Here is a 23,626-nt window from a genome sequence, read left to right as displayed (position 1 = left end):
AAAATAAACTGAAGACAGGGTCAGGTTTAGGAAAAGTAGCCGATAAAGGTTGATTTGAGTTTTATGGAGACCAAGGTTTATATTATTTATTTTCATATATTTTTTCTGTATTTTTAATTCTTTACAGTTCAACAATTAAAGTGTTTATAAAAGTATCTGTAATTGTAATTATTATTTTTACAGTTTTAATTATTTAAATTTATATAATTCAAAAAGAATATTGCTTTGAAGCTGCAAAGGTAGACGGAAAGTCTTGTAAGTATATTCAAATGGTTAAAAAAAAAAATATTACCTTGTGGCGCTTATGATATAATATTTACTTTGAGTTTACGGTACAAAAAAAAAAGGTATTTTTAGAAAAATATTTCAGCTTTATAATGAAAATGTAACGTGTTACTTACACTATAAAAATAGGAACATCAACGGAATTCAACGGCTTAAAAAAAGTTAGAAGTTTTTCTTTTTGTCATAATGTTCCATCTTGATTAGAAGAATTGCTTCAGTTTTGTTTTTAACAACAACGTACCTCTATTTTGGTTTCAATCATAAATATTAGAGGCTTAAAGGCCAAAGTTTAGGTCGAAACTAAATGCGATAATTTCGCTTTCTAATAGATAAAATAAAATTTACTAAAACACTTTATGAATGCAACTCATATGTCATACAATTTGACTGCGGTCTTAAAGTATTAATCAGATCCTTCTGAAGTTCCCTGTACTCACTCGTAGTAAAGGCCTAAGAGAAGAATAAGAAGAGAGCTATAGTAAACAATCAAGAAAATACCTCAGTAATATAAAAAAAAAAATTGATGCTGAAGGTAAAAGTAATGTAATCTCTACAAAAAAAAAAAAAAAAAAAAGTTTACAGCAATTAGAAAATAAAATCGAAGCTGAACCTTTAGGATTAAATCCACATTCATAAGATTTTTTTTTTCGGTTAATATTTTTTTTTTTATTTGGGATACTAAGGTTATAACAATATAACAAATAATTAGAGTTACTAAAAATACAAAATAAAGTATTGTAAGAATTATTTTTTGTAGGCGTTCTAGACTTTCTGATTGGATATACTTTATATATTAAAAAAAAAAGGCCTCCTCATCAGTAAATAAAGACGTAAAGGAATAATCAAAGCACCTCAGCAAAGTGTCAGTATGATGCGGCTGCTTCGAATCCAACATGATGATTACATGAAAAGTGACAAAAATATTGACACAAAAAAAAAAAAAAAAGTAGAAATGAGGTTCCAATAATTCCATGAAGACCATGAAAGCCTGTAGCTACACACACACACACACACACACAAAGTAGAGCCAAACGCGGAGTCAACAATAGTGAAAGGAGCCTCAAAAATTACTTGAAAGCTTGAAGAAGAGAAAAATAAAATCCTAAAACAATTGTAAGGCCTAGTCTTTGAATGGCTTGCCTATGACTAGATTCTATAATAGCATGATGAGCTCAAGTTACGGTAGCTCCTCAAGACAAAAGAATAGTAGTGTTTAATAAGGAAATTTGAAATGGGTTGAAAGGCTGAATACCGTAAGGAGGTCAATTTATCCCAATTTCAATCGTTGGGGCTAATCTACTATGAAAAAAAGCTCAGAAAAATGAAAAAAAAAGAATAATACTTCTGAGGCAATAAATAAAATTATTCCTTATCGTACGCCTTTTACTACTACAGAGGTATGTAGTCCTGGGAATGTACCCTCTCGAGTAATATCACGTCACCTTTGATATATGGTAAGGAGAATAGCAACAAGTCTTAATAACAAAAAAATTATGTCATTTAACTAAACATATAGTTAATATTATTACCCTAATAAAATCAGTTAAAGGCCGTGGTCTTATATCTTCTAAATGGTAAGGGTAAAAACCGTGAGATGATGTCATTAGTTAATTTCTCTGGTGTAAAGAGTTCGTAAGACAGCAAAAACATTGGATTGAATAATTGCAACAGCTCATTCTAAGGTTAATAATAAAAGTTGAGAAAAAAATAAGAATAGTTAAAAGAAATGAGGATGTTATAGATGGTCCAGTATTAGCTAATAAGGTTAAAAGAAGATGGCCTGCAATTATATTAGCTGGTAATCGTACAGGTAAAGTCCCGGGTCGAGTAATGTTTCTGATAGTTTCAATTAAAACTATAAATGGTGCAAGGACAGAAGGAGTTTCTTCAGGAACTAAATGAGCGAATATATGTTGAGTGTGGTTAACTCAGCCTCTAAGTATTAAAGTTACTCATGAAGGCAATGAAAGTGCTAAGGTTATTGCTGTGTGTCTAGACCTTGTAAAAATGTAAGGCAATAAACCTTAAAAATATTATAAAGAACTAAAGAAAACAAAGCAACGAAAAATATAGTTGAACCTAAAGAATAAGAAGTTAAAAGTGCTTGAAATTCTTTGTGTAAAGTACAAATAATTTCACTTCAGCATAGAGATCATCGTGAAGGAGAAGCTCAATTAAGGTAAGGAATAAATAGGAGCCCTACAAAAGTGGAAATTCAGTTTAATGAAAAGTTGAAGATTCTTGAAGAAGGTTAGAAAATTGAGAATAAATTAGCTATAATTTTCAAGAAGACTGTGGGATTAGATAAGGCTCAGTGATCTTAGAATAAATTTTTTCAAAAGGTATAAAAAGATAATTTAAGGATATGAAAATAATTAATGATAAAGAGAAAATAAATAAAGACAAAGTCAAAGCAGAGGAGGTATTTGAGGCATTAAGAAACATCTCAGGAGATAACTTTAACATGATAAATTAATAATAAACCATTGAACTCATTTCTTGTCACCTGAAGTAGGCGCAATACTATAATAGGTTTAAAAGACCTACACTTACTTTCAGTCATCGGGTGAGTCAGAACATGAAGAAATTCAATTTAAAAAAAAGATTGTGTTTACACTTTCAATCACAATAGGTATAAATCTATCATTAGCACCACAAAGTTCTGAACATTGACCATAAAATAATCTTGGACGAGATATTATAAATCTAGTTTGATTAAGTCAACCAGGAATAGCGTCTGGGACAGTTCAAGAGTGAATGACATCCGCTGCGGTGATTACAATACATATTTGTGTATTTATTGGAAGAACAGTTCGATTATCTACATGTAAGAGACGAAATCTAGAAAAGTCTAGTTCGTTAGTAGGAGTTGTATAAGAATGAAATTCTACATTAAGGAAGTCAGAGTATTCATAACTTCAATATCATTGATGACCGACAGTTTTAAGAGTAATGGAAGGATTATTAACTTCATCAAGAAGGTACGAGTATAAAAGTCGCAGAGAAGGGAGAGCAATGAAAATCAAAATAATTCAATAGTTTGATGTTCTAGTATAAATCGATTAATAAGAGAGTTTCTCAGAACTGATGCTAATATATATCCCACAAAGGTAATGATTATAATAAGAACAACTATAATGTGATCATGGATAAAGATGAATTGTTCCATTAAAGGGGAAGCTCCGTCTTGAAAGCCTAGAAAAGTTCATGTTGCCATCGATAAATGTATTTTCTAAAAGAAGAGAAATAAATCTTCTTAGTAGAAGCTTAAATCCTATGCATCTTTCTGCCATTTTAGAAGTTAATAGTAAGTGGAATTTCTATATAAGAGTGATCAGCGGGTGGGTGTGAGTGGTTTCATTCAACTGAAGAGGCAGGAAAGGGGAGAATAGAACAGGACGATTACAAATTAAAGCTTCTCAAATGATAATTATAAAAATTAATATAGCAACAAGATATACTATAGATCCTTTGGAAGAAACAATATTTCATGTTGCGTAGGCAACATGAAATATTGTTTCTTCCATAGGATATTGTTGCGTAGACAACATGAAATATTGTTTGTTCCATAGGTTTCTTCCATGAAATATCGGCGGGTAATCAGAGTAACGTCGAGGTATTCCGTTAAGTGCTATGAAATGTTGAGGGAAGAGAGTGATATTTACACCGATGAATATGACAGTAAAGTGGATTCTTATTCATTTAGGGTTAAGTGATAAACCTGTAAAAAGGTGGAATCAATGTGCAATACCTGCAGAAATAGCGAGTACAGCCCCTATAGATAAAACACAATGAAAATGAGCTACAACGTAATAAGTATCATGAACAGTAATATCAATTGATGAATTTGCCAGGACAACACTTGTTAAACCTCCAACAGTAAATAAAGAAATAAAACCTAAAGCTCACAATATCGAGGGACTATAGTTAATTTGTGTTCCAAGTAGGGTTCTAAGTCATCTGAAAATTTTAATACCTGTAGGAACAGCAGTAATTGTTGTGGCTGATGTGAAGTAAGCTCGTGTATCAACGACTATACCTACTGTAAATGTATGGTGAACTCAGAGGATAAATCTTAAAATTCCAGTAGCCATTATAGCACAGATCATACCTAATGCACCGAATGATTCTTTTTTTCCCGAATTCTTGTCTCACAATATGGGAAATTACTCCAAAGGCTGGTAAAATGAGAATATAAACTTCAGGGTGACCAAAAAATCAAAATAGATATTGCTATAAAACAGGATCACCACCTCCAGCGGGGTCAAAGAAAGATGTATTAAGATTTCGGTTAGTTAAAATCATAGTGATTGCTCCTGCTGATACAGGTAAGGATGAAAGTAAGAGAATGGCAGTAATAAAAACAGTTCATACAAACAAAGGTATTTGATTTATTCTTATTCCAAAGGATCGTATGTTAATTACAGTAGTGATAAAACTAACTGCTCCAAGAATTGAGGACACACCAGCAAGATGAAGAGAAAAAATACCAAGATCAACTGCTGCTCCTGCATGGGCAATAGCTGCTGCTAAAGGAGGCTAAACAGTTCAACCTGTACCAGCTCCTCTTTCCACTATACCTCTTATTAGAAGAAGAGTTAAAGAAGGAGGCAAAAGTCAGAATCTTATGTTATTTATATAAGGGAACGCTATATCAGGGGCTCCTTATATAAGAGGTACTAGTCAATTACCAATTAGTTATTGGTATAACTATGAAGAAGGTTATAACAAAGGCATGGGCGGTAACTACAACACTGTAAATTTGATCGTTGCCAATAAATGTGCCTGGCTGACCTGATTCGGCTCGAATAATTATACTTAACGAGGTTCCTACTATACCAGACCATGCTCCAAAAATGAAATAGCGTACCAATGTCTTTATGATTTGTAGAAAAGAATCATCGTTGCATAATAAGATGGCTGAGAAGTGCAGGCGTTACATTGCAAATCTAAAAACAAGGTAAAAACTTTCTTATTAGGTTCTATAGTAAAATATAAATAATATTAGATTGCAAATCTAAAGATGTGTGGAAACACTCGAACTTAGGATTTTAAAAGAGATTTCTTTTTTTGTTTTGGCTTTGAAGGCTTTGAAGTTTAATATAACTTAAAATCCTAGGCTAAATATGGAATAGGAAAACATATTCCAAACATGTTAATGAAAGTAACGAAGGTTAAGATAGGAGAAAATGTTACCAATGGTTTAATTTTAAGGGAAGTGGTAAATGAAGGAAAAGATAATGGCATTATTGGAACAAAGAGACGTAGATAGAAATAAAGAGTGATAAGACTTAAAAAAAAAAAAAGAATTAAAAAAGAGAAAATTATTATTTTAGAAGAGAGTAGTTGAATTACAATTCATTTAGGTGTAAATCCCAAAAAGGGAGGAAGACCTCCTAAAGATAAGAGATTTATTGGTAAAAAAAAGGTTTTAGGGCAATCTTCCTTTTGTTTTGAATTATTATAACGGAAACTGATGAAGACTGAGTAATAAAGAGTAAAATAATCACAGAGCCTGAAATAAAAGAGTAAAAGATAAAGTAAATGAGTCATATTATATAACTGTCACTGATTGATATAACAATAAGTATTAAGATATATGGTTAATTGAAGAGAAGGCGATAAGTTTACGTAGTTTTGTAACATTTTAGCCACCTAAGGCTGAAGAAGATCTAAGTGCTGCTAAAGTAATTGAGGTTACTAAGTTTGAAGTGTAGGGTAAATAGGGAATTAAAAACATAGGAGCTATTTTTTGGATTGTTAAAAGAATAAAAGTTTGAGGTCAAGACAATCCTTCAATAATTTGGGGAAGCCAAAAATGTACCGGAGTTGCTCCTAATTTTAAAAGTAAAGATATAGTAATTAAAGAATAAGAAAAGTCACTCGAGTATATATATATATATATATAGAGAGAGAGAGAGAGAGAGAGAGAGAGAGAGAGAGAGAGAGAGAGAGAGAGAGAGAGAGAGAGAGAGAGAGAGAGAGAATTAAGATAGTAGATGCTAGAGCTTGAATTAGAAAATATTCAATTGCAGCTTCAGTTAGATACGGGCATAATTTAGTTGCAATGAGAGGAATAAATGATAAAAGATTTAGTTCCAGCCCGAGTCAAACCCCAAACCAAGAAGGAGAAGAAATAAATGAAAAAGATACCTGTTAGTAAAGTACAGAAAAATAATAGGTAGGAAACTGGAAATGTCATTAAAAAGAGAAAGGTTGAAGCTTTCATTTACGGGGTATGAGCCCATTAACTTAGCTTATCTTTGAAAATATTATTTGTTGGTGTATAGCGCACATAAAGTTTTGATCTTTAAAGGAGCGGTGTAAATTCGCTGTAAATGATATAAGTATAAGAAATGCATTATTAGCTCTATCAAAGCTACCCTTTTAAGTCAGGAACTATATTAACATAAAAAAAAAAAAGATATAAAAAAAATCAAATAAAAAATGCCTAAAATATATAGTACAAATAAGAAAATAAAAAAAAATGAAAGCAAGTGATACATAGGAAAGACTAATTAATATAAGAGGACGAAAATATTAGTGACATTTCAAGTTTATATGAAGAGAATGTGTATTTCTCTGAGTATTTAGGAATATATATATATATATATATATATATATATATATATATATATATATATATATATATATATATATATATATATATATATATATATATATATATATATATATATATATATATATATATATATATATATATATATATATATATATATATATATATATATATATATATATATATATATATATATATATATATATATATATATATATATATATATATATATATATGTTATTAAGAGCGGCTTGTTATGGAATAAGTAAATTATGCGCATACGGTAGGTACTCAGTGTACAACACCTGTGGGGGGGGGTGTTGTTTTTGGGTGACGCATTGTTACGTCACAGTGGCATGATACGTGTTGCGCTGCGTCACAGTTTTTGAGTCCATGGCGATGAGGCTTGCTTGGAAGCTTATTATTGTTTTCTTTTTTGGGGGGTTGGGGGTGGGGACTGTCATGACTATGAGGACTATCAGGACTATCCTGAGAAGGGTGACAGGTGGAAGGGAGAAGGAAGTTGAGGTTGAAGCGTGATGGTTCAAAGGTGAACATTACCTCAGCATGAACTTCACTTCATGAGTGTGATGAGTGTGCCAGAGCGAGTCGTGTGGTGACAACACAAGACAGGGAACACACAAGGCTGGCAAGGTGGGACAGGATTGCACACGTCACGATGACAGAGGCGTATGGCAAGCTGTTAACTGTGAATGGCAATGGAACAGAATAACGATGATAAATTTGTTGTCACCCTATCAGATGACGAGTTTAAAGATTTTTATGAGTGTTATGAATCCACCCATGGATAATGAAATCAGTCTTGACTCTACTGACATACATGTAAACATTCCCATCATACTCAGCCGATGAAGTCAACGAACAAATAAACAAATAATAATAAACAAATAAAGCCTGCGGCCCAGATGGTGTTCCTTCAGGTGCATTCCAGTCATTACCACGCCGCTGGATCCTTATGACCACAACATTGTTCAACACCATTTGTACATCCGGTAGCTGCCCGGAGGAATGGACTAGTGCAAAGTTTGTATATTCAAGTGTGGCGATAGGAGCGAACCAGCTAATTTTAGGGGCATAAGTATCATTGATAGTTTGGCGACATTGCATGACATGGTACTGTGCTGCCGCCTGGGACGGTGGTTCGTACCACACCGGAAGCAAGCCGGGGAGCATTTTCCAGAAGTGTAAGGGAATTACACGCACGCCTGCCAAGAAGCTCGGCTGTAGCTCCGAAACTAGCCACAGGATGTGCTCGGAAACACTCACACTGTGATTCTCACACTAAGATAGTCCATGAATTTATCCTGATCAAAGCCTAACCTACTGCTAGCCTAACCTAATATAGCGTGTTCAAGAATGACTGGAACCTACTCTTCCAGACCGGAAATATGCAGCCGGGGCGCAGTGTGGCAGAGGTTGCATCGAATACACTGTGCTGCTTCGATCCCTCACTGCTTATACCATAAAAAAAAAAAAAAAAACTTTACATGTGATTTTAATTGATTTTAGCCAAGCTTATGAGCCTGCGTGCCCAGAGGAAGCTACTTGAAGTGGTACAAGGGTTAGGGTGTGTCTTGGTAATGTTGGTGGCCGTGGCTGCGATGTATCGTGTGACTGAGTGTGTTGGGTACATCGGTGTTGACAGCCTCGATGAGTGTGCGCCAAGGCTCCCCCACATCCTGCTTGTTATTCATCCTATACGTTAATGAGTTAACAAAGAGAGTGAAGGCGAGCTGTGGTGACGACGGGTTTGTATCTTGGCTGCACATTCTCGTTATGATGGATGACACTGTGTTGCTCGCGACCACAAGAGAAAAAAAAAATGAAATAAAAACTTTGGTAGTGAAAAGATTTTGTGATGAATATGGTATGAAAATCAATCAATCCAAAACAAATGTCTTTATTTGTTTGGCGCATTTTAGATGATAAAACACCAATTCAAACAGCGGGCTTGGTGGTGGCTCAGTTTTTGCGGCACTCAGAGCTCATATTGACATCAAAATGTCACACCTATAAAATATTTATCGTTCTTAAAGAAAAAAAAGTGTATCCTGAAGCGAGTCTTGGCTGAATGGAGATTTAAAACTTGTCGTTAGAAATGTATGCAGGGTGCATTAAAAAGACTTCTTGATGTCAGGATGCCAACATGTAATGATGTTTGTTACACAGAGTCCGGTTAGATTACTCCCATCCTTACACTGTCTTGTGAAGGAAAAGCAAAGAAAGTTTTTTTTTTTCTATCTGGAGAGAAAGATCCCAACTGGACGAACGCCTGACGTTAGCAATGAGACTGGTCTTAGTCAGCAGATATGACACGAAATCCTGCTGTACATCACAAACTTGATTCTCTTCCAGACAGATGACACTGCATTAGGGATGTGAGACGTGAGGGATACATTGCTACACTCACAGTTCTCGAGGCATATGATCTCCAGACAAATCAATCCACACTATCCCTGCACTTTGTCTATAAAGTCTATAAAGAAAAAAAAATGCAATAAATTAATTCCATTGTATTCCGCGTTGCCAGCCACTCCCTGGCAGTGAATGTGGGCGAGTAGAACAGGAGGGGACGTGGCCGCCTCCGGTTGGAGAAGCGGGTATATTATGTGTGCGGGAATAAACAAACCAAAGAATTCTACATGATAGGATATGCGGCTTCAGTGGAAGGGCTGCAGGATTAGACTAGTGAGTTTAGATAGCAACAGATGCCACGTCGGTCACCAACAGCTGAATGGTGGGAGAGGAGCGGACGTTACCCGGATCAAAAAATTATTCCCTGCACAGTGTACAGGCAAGAGCGGCTGCTGCATCTTTGGTAAAATGAAGAGTACTCTGCAGGTGGTGAGATTCCATGTATTGCCCACTGACGCCAGAAGATGTATGTGAAAGGCTGGTGACATGTTGACCGAGGTAATGTTGCTTGAATTTAAATAACAGGCAGTGTAAATGATGGGAACACTGTCACTGTCACGTACGAGGAGCTCTCCATCCTCACCTTAAATCACTTGTCATTGTTATTAAATGCTGTAGGCTTTATTTCCTGCACATAAGAGATAGATAAACATCATTAAGGTAGCTGTGGAGACCAGACAAGTTAGTACTGAACGTTCTACCGGTGTGGCTTGAGTAGTGTGATGACACATTTTTTTCCCACATTCCCAGATCACTGAGAAGGCTGCATGTGCAGCCAGGCAGACCTTGATGAGGTCAGTGAAGTGATTAGGAAAATTAATAAAACAGTGATGTTCAGCTGGTGTAGAAGACCAGGGCCCGTATTAATAAAGACTCCCAGGAATACTTCTACAACAACTCCTAGAAGTGCTTTTATCCTCCACTTTGCTTTTGGATGTTGTTCCTAAAAGCAGCTTTTACTTTCAGAGTAAAAGTTACTCCTAGCAGTAGAAAAGCCGATAAAGTAGCGGTTTTTCAAAATTTAGCAGCATCATTTTGAATCAGATCTAAGAAGATGTCACTCTTTTGGTGGTAGTTTATGTTTGTGAATCAATCTTTAATATTTCTAAGTAATTATAGACTATTTCTGAGCATTATTAAGAGCGATATGTCATTAGTGGACATGTCGATAATTTGGCGGATGTAAACTAAGCGCCGCCCTCCCTGCCTGGCCAACATGCCGCTTGTCTTCTCAAGATGGATGGAGAGGACGGCTGCCGGTTCAACAGTGAAAGAAATTAGTGCAGCTATGAAACGTTACTCCCTGTAAACCTCACAGAACAAAGAAAACAATACAACAAAGCACAACTATGATCCGGGAGTGACCGCCAATCAAAAGACTGCATGGGCATACATTGTTCACCATCTAAATTAACATGCACAGTACATCTCTCTCTCTCTCTCTCTCTCTCTCTCTCTCTCTCTCTCTCTCTCTCTCTCTCTCTCTCTCTCTCTCTCTCTCTCTCTCTCTCTCTCTCTCTCTCTCTCTCTCTCTCTCTCTCTCTCATATATATATATATATATATATATATATATATATATATATATATATATATATATATATATATATATATATATATATATATATATATATATATATATATATATATATATATATATATATATATATATATATATATATATATATATATATATATATATACATACATACACACACACACACACACACACACACACACACACACACCCACACACAGATGTGTCTGCATGTATGTACGTATATTCCGCCTTTGTCGACAAAACAAACTTCACTCTTAACAAGATAAAAATCCCACCAAGGCACTTTCATGTTTGGCTCTCTTTGAGAGCACTTGTAGGAGCAACTCGCAACTTTAAGAGTCATTTTATGAGTTTGGAGCAATTCTGAAAGTAATCTTTACTTTGAGAGAAACTTTTAGCTTTGCAAGTGTTTATTACTACTGGAGCAGTGGTGTTCACTGTTGAGGCTACTGTGTAGACCACAGTCCTTTCCGGCATGCGTGGTACTGCTGCCAGGCATACTGCTGGGCGAGTTGGTGTCTCTTCAACATTATTATTTTACTCCAACCCTTTCTCTTATGACGTAATTTGCCTGAGTGACTCAAGGATTTGATTCATGGCGCCATAACACCGCGGTCATATGGCGCAGCCACAAAATTTTCAAAGTAGCAAAGATAATAGGATAAAATATTGAGATTAGAAACAAAATTATGGTATGGTTAAAAAAAAATAACAATAAAAACACTAAATATATGAATATATAAAAGGAAGTGAGATGTACCAGCAAAACCGTGAGTGTTACAAAGTGAGAGGTTTGGAATTTCAATGTATTAAGTCCAAACGACGCAGAAGAGTCAACGCAGTCTGGCGTTGTTGGTTTGTTAGCCAAGGCACCGACTCCAGTGATCCAGGCCCCAGGATCCAGCGTTGTTTGCTATGCGTCTTCCTCACTTGCCTTCAGGTTCTCCCGGTGCAAGGGTAAAGTCCCGCCAAAGACTACAGTGCTGTTATAATAATTAGACTAAGGGTAAATAAAAGGGAAGCCTAATGTTTTACAACACTTCATTACCTCCTGGTTGAGTGCAAACCTGTGTGTTACATGGCCTCAACAAAACAAATAAAAGACCTCTGTGGTTTTCAATACTCAGTTAAATAAAAGAAAAGTAAAAAATAATTTGTTACATTTGCATTCTTTGCATTTGCATTCTTTGCAAAATTCCTGTAGCAATTTTGTATTTGTAAGATGTTGTAACTCCACATTAACCAAAAAGAAACAGCAAAACTATAATGTGTTAGTCTGTTGGAAATTGTTTTGAGTTGGGCATGCCTTTCATTATTATGAATCAGTCATGTTTATAAAATGCCATTTTATTGTAGGTGTGTGAAATGGCTCCATGCTTTCAGTATCACTTGAGAAATAACTCTCACGCTGGAGGCTCCATTGTGATGCCACGGTGCTGCTGCTCAGTAATGCAGCCACGTAATATCTGTTCACTTATTGATAAATAAAGTATGCTTTATGCATACTGTCAAGAGAAAAAGTGACAGGAAGATGACTTAGATGGCACTGGAACATTTATGACAAATTGTGCTGACTATAATTTCCTGATTAATTTTTACCAAGGCTGCTTGTCTTTGGACGGTTGTAAGAAGCAAGGTGAGGTACACGTCACACAACAATGCAGTCTCACACAACACACACGTCACACAACAATGCAGTCTCACACAACACACACATCACACAACAATGCAGTCTCACACAACACACACGTCACACAACAATGCAGTCTCACACAACACACACGTCACACAACAATGCAGTCTCACACAACACACACATCACACAACAATGCAGTCTCACACAACACACACGTCACACAACAATGCAGTCTCACACAACACACACGTCACACAACAATGCAGTCTCACACAACACACACGTCACACAACAATGCAGTCTCATACAACATACACGTCACATAACAATGCAGTCTCACACAACACACACGTCACACAATAATGCAGTCTCACACAACACACACGTCACACAACAATGCAGTCTCACACAACATACACGTCACACAACAATGCAGTCTCACACAACACACACGTCACACAACAATGCAGTCTCACACAACACACACGTCACACAACAATGCAGTCTCACACAACACACACGTCACACAACAATGCAGTCTCACACAACACACACGTCACACAACAATGCAGTCTCACACAACATACACGCGACACTCAGTTTTTCTGACATGAATGATTTATTTAGTGGAAGGTTCACGAATGAGGTGGTCCGCAGAGTTATCAGTCAAATTCTGGAAGTGTAGTCGTGACACTACTAGTTTAATACTGTAATACTTGTTACAGACAAAATGCTCTGTTTAATTTGAGCATCTATGACTGTTTTATTCTCACCCTGCTAGTCTGATGCTCTGAAAATTTCCCTTATTTCTTTGCTTATGTTTCGTGTTACATTGGTGTGTATTTTATGACGCTTGTATTTATTCTAACTTCTGCTTGCTGTCGTGTTACCATTTTTCTATAATCTTATTTCAAGATCATGCTTTAGTTTTCATGTTTCAAATTTTAAGGTTTACTTGTTTAGTTTTCTATCATCTTTTACATTTATAGTTTTAAATAATTGTGAACAGCAAAGGTTGTAATTGAGTACCTACTACGCTTTTGTACTTTTGATTAGTTTTATTCGGCTGTTTTAATTACACAATGATTTAGTTTTGATTTTTCATGTTTTCAAGTTTCATTTGCTTTTACATGCACGGTACATGTTTGGCAATACAAGTCTTGTGTGTATTTTTAGCAGCACCTGCAGGTACATATTTATAGCGCACTTTGAGCCTATCGCCGTCCACTTTAGTTTATCTTTATTTACGCTTTCAGCTTCCTCGTGCAAGTTAGAAGCCAATCTATTAGTGGAATTATCTGGTTTTGATAATTTATCTGTTGGGGACGTGTGCTATCAATACACCGGCTGTGTGCCGAGGATTCAGCAGGCTTTAGCCCGATCCATGTCCTGCCTCCCGCCCGCCGCTCAAAGACTGGTCGTGTTTGCTGAGCTGCAAGCTTATTCTCTTTATTGGCCTTTATCCTTAACAAGCAGTAACGAGGCCTTTGTTGTGCTTATCTGACCTTGTCTGTCTTTATTTATTTATGTGAATCACTCCACTTAACTGAGCGACCTTCAACCCACCGCCGCCCTTCCGCTACTGCCCTTCTGTTCACACACACACGCACACACACACACACACTGAAGGTCTGGTAGAGCAGTTGTTAGCGCGCCTGTTTCACAATCGGGAGGGCCTGGGTTCGAATCCCGGGTCAGGTCAGAAGTTTTATGGCGGACTTGTTTACAGTGTAGCCCCTGTTCACCTAGCAGTGATTAGGTACCTGGTGTAAGTCGAAAGATTTGACGCGCTGCTAGGTAGGAGAAACAAACTCGGAAAAGAAAAAAGTACACACGGGATGGTCAGGGCCTAGCTAGTAGGTTGACCGACGCCATCTGGCAGCCACTGCATCGAATTATAAGATACTTCCTTAGGCTTAAATATATACTTAAAATATTGTATGTATGTTAGTATTTAATATAAGTACATAACATGAGGATTTTCAGTTGTAAAACTTCAAGATTAATAAACCGAATATTATTATTACTATTTTACACACACACACACACACACACACACACACACACACACACACACACACACAACGAAGCTAGCCATGGGAAATGTATTCATTAGTGATCAATTCGCTGTCACTTAGTAGTCTTGAGGGTGTGATGTAAGGCAGTGCTTGTGATAGAAATTAAACACGTAGACTCGTTGTCTTGGCTAGCCATCATGTGTGTGTGTGTGTGTGTGTGTGTGTGTGTGTGTGTGTGTGTGTGTGTGTGTGTGTGTGTGTGAAATAGAAAAGAATCTCAATATTTGATTAGTAAAATCATGTAAAGAATAGACACGCGCTTGTATAATGGTACATATAGTCCAGTGTATTTATTACAGAAAAATAGTATAGTGTGGGAAACCACACGATGATAAATAATGAGAATAACTGAACGAGGCAAGAGAATGAATGTGAGCGACAGAGCAATATATAAAACTTTTCCTGTGAAATTATTGAAATAACTTTTCTGTCGTGTGATGTTTTTAAGCCTCATTGCAATTGCAGATTGTGTAAAAATTCAGGTTTTAAAATGTTGGTTTTCAATTCATAAATTATTTTCAATAACAGAATCAAGCATTATTTTACTCCAAATGATGTCTCTCTCTCTCTCTCTCTCTCTCTCTCTCTCTCTCTCTCTCTCTCTCTCTCTCTCTCTCTCTCTCTCTCTCTCTCTCTCTCTCTCTCTCTCTCAACGCTGAGGTAACAAAGGAAGTGCAAAGGTGTGACGTTTTTGGCATCAATGATAAAACGCGGCATGAAATGCAGCCAGAGAGAGCATTGCAGCAAGCAACAATAACGTAATTAGAAACAGTTTTCATTTTATTATTTTGTTCGTTATGACAAATTCTGCCTCACTTTGAACAGATTACATGTCATGTGTAGTGTATGTAATGTATTACAGTGTGAGACTAATAATGAATATATCGTGCTGGCAATACTAGCGCTGACAATAATAATGACGCTATTTATAGGAGTAGTAGTGATGATAATGACAATAATAATAATGATAATAATAATAATGATAATAATAATAGTAATAATAATACTGATGATAATAATAGTAATAACAATAATAATAATAATAATAATAATAATAATAATAATAATAATAATAATAATAATAATAACAATAATTACAATAATGTCAGACCAGTTTCATTTTCATGAATATTGCAACCATTGTACAACACAGAGTAAGAGTGAGAGAGTAATAGTGAGCAAAAAAATGAGAGAGAGAGAGAGAGAGAGAGAGAGAGAGAGAGAGAGAGAGAGAGAGAGAGAGAGAGAGAGAGAGAGAGTGTGTGTGTGTGTGTGTGTGTTTATGTATGCACCTAATCCAGCGAAAAAGTCGTACAAATTCACGCAGCCACAGGAGCCAAACATTCACGAGTAACACAGGGATCTTATCTAACTTAGGCTGTGCTTTCCCTAGCCACCAGCCCCGTGAGCGTAAAGAAGATTCCATTAGCCAAGGGTGTGTTCGCGAATGTGAGGTCCTCGAGGTTACCCCCTGACTTTGATAGAGGCCCACTTGAGTCACAACATTAGTCAGGGTGCTCGCTCTGAAACCTGACAATTTTGTGATGGATTGAGGTTTTACCAGAGTGACGCGTGAGTCAACCGTCCTCTAAAATGAAGAGTGGATCGCCTGATGGCGCAGGAGAGAAGACTGTACCTTTTTATTTTAATTATGAAGCAAACAATAACTAGTTTTTTTTTTTAAATAATGAATACCAAAAACCCCAGGAGAGCCTGAATGAATAACATGATGCACTGAAAGTACTTAAAGAAAATTAAAGGAATAGATTAACCAGTGGCATTGCTTAGCGTGACAAGGGTAATTCTGTCATGCTCAATGCCAGCTGCATTCGTCTTGGCGACAACCGTCCAGTTTCTCCCACAGTACTGTGTAGCTGACCAGCACCTTATCCTTGAGGTCCAGGACATATTGTCTAGTAGAAAATACACAAGTCACAAGATGCACGCAAAAATACAGGTAACTGTTACCATCCAAGTGTTGAAAACACCAGCCGGAAATGTACAGTCTTGCAGGAGTAGAGGTGGCAGGCGTCCATCGTGCAGAACAAGTGGTGTTCAACATCCGTCCTGCAGGATGGCTGGAGCTTGTCCTGCTGAACAGGTGGAGCTCATGCACGTCAGCCTTGCATGACAGGTGGAACTCATGGACGTCAGCCTTGCATGACAGGTGGAGCTCATGGACGTCAGCCTTGCATGACAGGTGGAGGTCGTGGATGTCAGCCTTGCATGACAGGTGGAGGTCGTGGATGTCTGCCTTGCATGACAGGTGGAGGTCGTGGATGTCTGCCTTGCATGACAGGTGGAGGTCGTGGATGTCTGCCTTGCATGACAGGTGGAGGTCGTGGATGTCTGCCTTGCATGACAGGTGGAGGTCGTGGATGTCTGCCTTGCATGACAGGTGGAGGTCGTGGATGTCTGCCTTGCATGACAGGTGGAGGTCGTGGGCGTTTGCCCTGCAGAACAGGTGGAGGTCATGATGTCTGCCCTGCAGGGCAGGTGGTGATGGCGGCAGACAGCCTTCCAGCAGGACAGGTTTGGTGAGGGACACCCATTGAGCAGGACAGCTGGTGGTGGCAGACACCCTTCCAGCAGGAGAGGTGGGGTGGGGGATCCATACAGCAGGACAGGTGGTGATGGCGGACACTTGTCCAGCAGGACAAAGGGGGTGGGAAACAGCCATCCAGCAGGACAAGTAAACAAGTCTTCCGGGCCTCCATCTGGTCACTTTCTTCCTCATACCCTGTCCACCGATTTTCCTTGCTCCTCTTTCGTCTCGCACTTATCAAAGCTAACCTAACCTAACCTAACCTAACCTAACTTAACCTAACCTAACCTAACCTAACCTAACCTAACCTAACCTAACCTAACCTAACCTAACCTAACCTATTCTAAAGTAACCTAACCTGACCTAATTTATCCTAAGCTAACCTGACCTAACCTAACCAAACCTAAACTAGTCACGCGCTAGCCCAGCCTAACGCAAAGTGCTGGCATAATCAAGCCTAACGTGACTTTACCGCTGACGTAACCTAACCTTCTCTAACGCTTTCGCCTAACCTAACATAAAGGCTAAGCTAATCAAATCTAACCTAACTCACCGGCCTAATCAAACCTAACCTGAACTAACATAACCGCTCGGCTAACCTGACCTAATCTATCCTACACGAATCACATCTGACCAGACGTCACCTAACCTGACTTAACTAGTCTAAGCTAACCTAACCTAATCTAACCTAACCTAACTAGTCTAACCTAACCTAACTTGACCTAACCTATCCTATGCTAACCTAACCTCATCAGACCTAACCTAACCTGACCTAAACTAGTTTAACGCGTTAGTCTAACCTAACCTAACGTCTAAGTCTAAGCTAACCTAACCTATCATACGCTAATCTAACCTAACCAGACCTAACATAACCTAACCTAACCTAACCTACTCGTATCATACGCTAATCTAACCTAACCAGACCTAACCTAACCTAACCTAACCTAACCTAACCTAACCTAACCTAACATAACATAACATAACATAACATAACATAACATAACATAACATAACATAACATAACATAACATAACATAACATAACATAACATAACCTGACTTAACCTGGTTTAAACCACTAACCTAACCAACCTAACCTAACATCACATAATCTATCCTAAGCTAACCTAACCTGACCTAACCTATCCTACTCTAATCTAACCTGACCAGACCTAATCTAACATGACCTAAACAAGTCTAACGCATTAACCAAACTTAACCTAATCTAAACTAACCTGACCTTTACTAAACTAACCTAACCCGACAAGTGGCACGGTGGAAGGTTGGGAACAACCGCCCAGTGGCACGGTGGTGGGTGGGGCACCCCCGTACAGTGGCACGGTGGTGGTGGGTGGGGCACCCCCGTACAGTGGCACGGTGGTGGTGGGTGGGGCACCCCCGTCCAGTGACACGGTGGTGGTGGGTAGGGCACACCCGTCCAGTGACACGGTGGTGGTGGGTGGGGCACCCCCGTCCAGTGGCACGGTGGTGGTGGGTAGGGCACACCCGTCCAGTGACACGGTGGTGGTGGGTGGGGCACCCCCGTCCAGTGACACGGTGGTGGTGGGTGGGGCACCCCCGTCCAGTGACACGGTGGTGGTGGGTAGGGCACACCCGTCCAGTGACACGGTGGTGGTGGGTGGGGCACCCCCGTCCAGTGGCACGGTGGTGGTGGGTAGGGCACACCCGTCCAGTGACACGGTGGTGGTGGGTGGGGCACCCCCGTCCAGTGGCATGGTGGTGGGTGGGTGGGGCACCCCCGTCCAGTGACACGGTGGTGGGTGGGGCACCCCGTCCAGTGGCACGGTGGTGGTGGGTGGGACACCCCCGTCCAGTGACACGGTGGTGGGTGGGGCACCCCCGTCCAGTGGCACGGTGGTGGTGGGTGGGGCACCCCCGTCCAGTGACACGGTGGTGGGTGGGGCATCTTCTCTAGTGGGACGTTGGTGGATGAGGCATCCCCTCCAGTGGGACGTCGGTGGGTGGGGCACCCCTGTCCAGTGGCACGGTGGTGGGTGGGGCACCCCCCGTCCAGTGGCACGGTGGTGGTGGGTGGGGCAGCCCCTTCCAGTGGCACGGTGGTGGGTGGGGCACCCCCGTCCAGTGGCACAGGGTTGGGTGGGGAACCCCTATCCAGTGGTACGGGGATGGATGGGGCACCCCTGTCCAGTGGTATGGGGATGGGTGGGGCACCCCCGTCCAGTGGTACGGTGATGGGTGGGGCATCCCCGTCCAGTGGTACGGGGATGGGTGGGGCACCCACGTCCAGTGGTACGGGGATGGATGGGGCTACCCGGTCCAGTGGTACGGGGATGGGTGGGGCACCCCCGTCCAGTGGTACGGGGATGGATGGGGCTACCCGGTCCAGTGGTACGGGGATGGGTGGGGCACCCCCGTCCAGTGGTACGGGGATGGATGGGGCTACCCGGTCCAGTGGTACGGGGATGGGTGGGGCACCCCCGTCCAGTGGTACGGGGATGGATGGGGCTACCCGGTCCAGTGGTACGGGGATGGGTGGGGCACCCCCGTCCAGTGGTACGGGGATGGATGGGGCTACCCGGTCCAGTGGTACGGGGATGGGTGGGGCACCCCCGTCCAGTGGTACGGGGATGGATGGGGCTACCCGGTCCAGTGGTACGGGGATGGGTGGGGCACCCCCGTCCAGTGGTACGGGGATGGATGGGGCTACCCGGTCCAGTGGTACGGGGATGGGTGGGGCACCCCCGTCCAGTGGTACGGGGATTGATGGGGCTACCCGGTCCAGTGGTACGGGGATGGATGGGGCACCCCCGTCCAGTGGTACGGGGATGGATGGGGCACCCCCGTCCAGTGGTACGGGGATGGATGGGGCTACCCGGTCCAGTGGTACGGGGATGGGTGGGGCACGCTCCAATGTGACGTTGGTGGGTGGGGCATCCTCCTCCAGTGGGACGTTGGTGAGTGGGGCACGCTCCAATTGGACGTTGGTGGGTGGGGCACCCTCCTCCAGTGGGACGTTGGTGAGTGGGGCACGCTCCAATTGGACGTTGGTGGGTGGGGCACCCTAATCCTAATTACTCATCCTAATTGCTCTTCAGATGTTGCTAATTGCATGTCTCCCCTCCTCCCTCGACCTCGCTGCACAAAACTTTTTTCTTCCTTTAATCCTTACTCTGCCCAACTCTCTAATGCAAGAATTAACGAGTATTCTTAATCATTCATCCATTTTTCCGGTAAAGTCAGGAACTCCCTGCCTGCTTCTGTATTTGCCCCTTTTCTATGACTTCAATTGTCTAAAGAGGAAAGTTTCAAGACACTGCTTCAGTTTTGTATAATCCTGTCACCACTTTCCTTTAGGGACAGACACCTCAGCTGACCCTTTTATTTTAATTTTTGTCGCCGTTGGCCAGTGAGACTCTTACATAAAAACGCAGTCTAATAAATAGCTGTGTATCCTGGAAAAGACCAAATTAACCTAGTATTCTCTCTCTCTTTCTCCGTAATTTTGTGCAAACAGTTAATTTTTACACAGTTCTTAAAGTGAACTAAAGATGAACATATCAGTAAAAGGGTAACATTAACTCTTTAACTGACATAACATTTATTACTTTTCTTCAGTAGACCAGATGAATTTTACCGATACAAATATTCACCACAAACGCTACAAGAGCCACCCTGAATACTACGTCACACAATTTTCCTGTAACTGTTATCACTGAAAATCATAAATAAAGTTACAAGACCTTTACAATACGACGCTGAGACGTCACACAAGTGAACGGATCAACTAAATCCGGTTCTTGCACACACTCTCCTCTCTTGGTGCCGTTGGCCAGTCCCCGCCGTACATATACATGAGCGGCAGTAAAAGAGTATCATTAACCAGCAACAAACAATGATCCCCAACAAACTCCTTCCTTCCTCCCTGCTGTCCCCCGCCACCTCTCCTGACGCTCCACTCACTCCTTACTTGCAATTCTCGGAGAAGTCATTTATTCGTGCAATTATCGGGTTGCTCATTTAGGGTGACTTCTTTCCAGTTCACGTGCATCTTGTGTGTGTGTGTGTGTGTGTGTGTGTCTCTGTATATTCTCTCTCTCTCTCTCTCTCTCTCTCTCTCTCTCTCTCTCTCTCTCTCTCTCTCTCTCTCTCTCTCTCTCTCTCTCTCTCTCATTCCTTTAATTTCAATTCATGTTTTCTTCCCTCTCTCATTTCTTTCCCCATCTCCTTTCCCTTCTCCCTTTCCTTTATCTTTTTTTTTCTTTTCTTTCTTCTCTCCATCTTTATTTCATATCTTCCTCCATCAGTCTGTCTGTCTGTCTGTCTATCTCTTTCTCTTTCCTTCAATCCCTCTCTCCCTCTCTCTCTCTTTCTGTGTCCATCCGTCAATATCTGGCGTCACTTCTCATCTCATTCTCATCAGGCGCCATATGATCTCGATGTGGCGTTGGATTAACGGTGGTATTCCCGTCTCACAACATCTTCCTCCAAGTAAAACTTAGCAGATCCAAGGTACCTCGAGACCTCCCTTAGACCTTTCCCTTGGGGCATAATTAGGGATTATATAGTAATTTATGCATAATGAAGTGCTAGTATATTCTCATTGGCGTATGATACGTGAATTTCAGTCCCCCTCGACCCGTATATGAGGTAATATTTCAAGATACAAACACGACTTAAGTGTAGAAGTGAAGAAATAAGGTGATGTTTTCCTGCAGGGTGTCACGTTTATTTGCAGCGTAAAGCATGTTCAGTTAAGCAAAACGTATGAGCGAGAATTATGTGATCACAATAAGAATTGCATTTTGTTTATTTATAAGTGGAAGCAGAAGAACTGCGAAATATTGGGTACCTCAAGCTATACGCTCTTCACACGGAAGAAGCGGCACCACCGCGTGTTCCAACAATGTCGTCAGCTGATCAGCTGATGCCTGGTCCACCCTCTCATCAACTCGTCCTTATTTCGTTTGGACACAACGACAGGCCTCCCTTCAATGACAGAGAGGAGAGCCACACTCTCATTTTCACAGAAGGGTCTCACAAGGAGTGAGGAGGCCTCCATCCCTTCAAAACTCGCGCGTGTGTGCAGGGGGCACACTTACGACTACTCCGGTACCTTAACAAAGGATTCGGCTAATCATGTGTTTACTTATGTGTTTATGCATTCAAATAATAAAAAAAAAACATAGAATTTACTATGATGTCCATGTTAACAAGGAAAGGCTTAGATTTCTGCATATAACAAATGTTAGGGACTCCGAATTCCATTAACTGAAAGCTCTAGAATGCAGTGTTACCACATAAGAGTGTTTCACGGAAGGTTTTGATCTGGCAAACCTGCAAAGTTAGGGAAACGTCGGTGACGGTACAACAGCCATCAGTCAGTCCTCCCGTAGCACACTGCCAAATGAGGTCGCCTACCACTGATTGATTGATATTTCAGGAAGGCACTCCACGCTGTGCACTATGTTCGAGACCTCTGTCTGCCACGGCTAGCGCCACTTCGGCTGCTAGCAAACAGGGGCCTGGGGGCTCGCATTCCAGTCCTAAGGATGTTCCATATATCTATCGTACGGTCCCTCATTGACTACGTAGCCCCTATTTTAATACAGTTAAGTGCCACCCATGAAACCATGAGAATAATTTTGGGATGCCCAAGCACTGCCCGGATTGCGGTCCTCAGAGCTGAACTGCACCTGCCGAGTATTATGTGTAGGATACAGGAAATTACTTGTCTTACTGTTGGTCGGATGCTATGCACGGGCTCCGACTCTCTGAAGGGATCACTGACCCCCCTGTATCATGATCCTCAGACTCCTACAACTCCATACCTCAGGAAGATCTTGGGGGTTCTTACAAGTGTAGGTATAGCCGAGGCCTGTATTAACGTTGTTATGTCACCGCTCCAACCCTATCCCACGTTGCTCCCAGACTGTAGGATATTTATACAATAAGGAGTGCAATATCTGTATTGATTTATTTACTTATATTCTTGTAATGTATACTATATTTTTATATTTTTGATACTCTACCCTTAACTCTTTGCCCAGGGGGTGGGTGGCAAGGTCTGTCCTCCTCCTTTGTTGTATTTCATTATTAATGCAACAATAAATGTATCAATCAATCAATCTGAGTTAATATATATATATATATATATATATATATATATATATATATATATATATATATATATATATATATATATATATATATATATATATATATATATATATATATTGGGGCAAAAGCTGGTATTTTTCTTCACATGAGCATGTCTTGCATTTTGTAGTATTATGACTATTTATTTATATTTACTTATTTGCTTTGAAAGTGGTGAGTTTTTATCCGTTGTGCTGCAGCTCCTCACACTAGTTGTATGTATAGACAGGTAGAGTGGACATGTATGTATGTATGTATGTATGTATGTATGTGTTTATGTACTCAAGCTAGTGTGTACTGTTTTTCCAGAGTAGCTTTAGTAACGACAACAGTACTCTTACTACTATTACTACTACAACAACAACTACT

At 40.2% G+C, this 23,626-nt stretch overlaps 1 protein-coding gene and 1 pseudogene across 1 annotated transcript; one reads left to right on the top strand and one right to left on the bottom strand.

Annotated features, from left to right (window-relative positions):
- Nucleotides 1-4,518: 4,518 nt before the first annotated feature.
- On the bottom strand, nucleotides 4,519-8,519 carry LOC135111332 (cytochrome c oxidase subunit 1-like; annotated as a pseudogene).
- A 10,334-nt stretch (nucleotides 8,520-18,853) lies between these two features.
- On the top strand, nucleotides 18,854-19,865 carry LOC135111331 (shematrin-like protein 1). The gene is made up of 2 exons (XM_064024552.1): nucleotides 18,854-18,885; nucleotides 19,088-19,865. The coding sequence occupies exons 1-2, from the start codon at nucleotides 18,854-18,856 to the stop codon at nucleotides 19,863-19,865; spliced, it is 810 nt and encodes a 269-aa protein (XP_063880622.1).
- The last annotated feature ends 3,761 nt before the right edge of the window (nucleotides 19,866-23,626 follow it).

The sequence above is a fragment of the Scylla paramamosain genome, chromosome 21 (assembly GCF_035594125.1).
Source record: "Scylla paramamosain isolate STU-SP2022 chromosome 21, ASM3559412v1, whole genome shotgun sequence".
Classification (NCBI taxonomy): domain Eukaryota; kingdom Metazoa; phylum Arthropoda; class Malacostraca; order Decapoda; family Portunidae; genus Scylla; species Scylla paramamosain.
The sequence above is the reverse complement of the archived record's forward strand: the minus strand, read 5'-3'. Positions and strand labels throughout refer to the sequence as shown.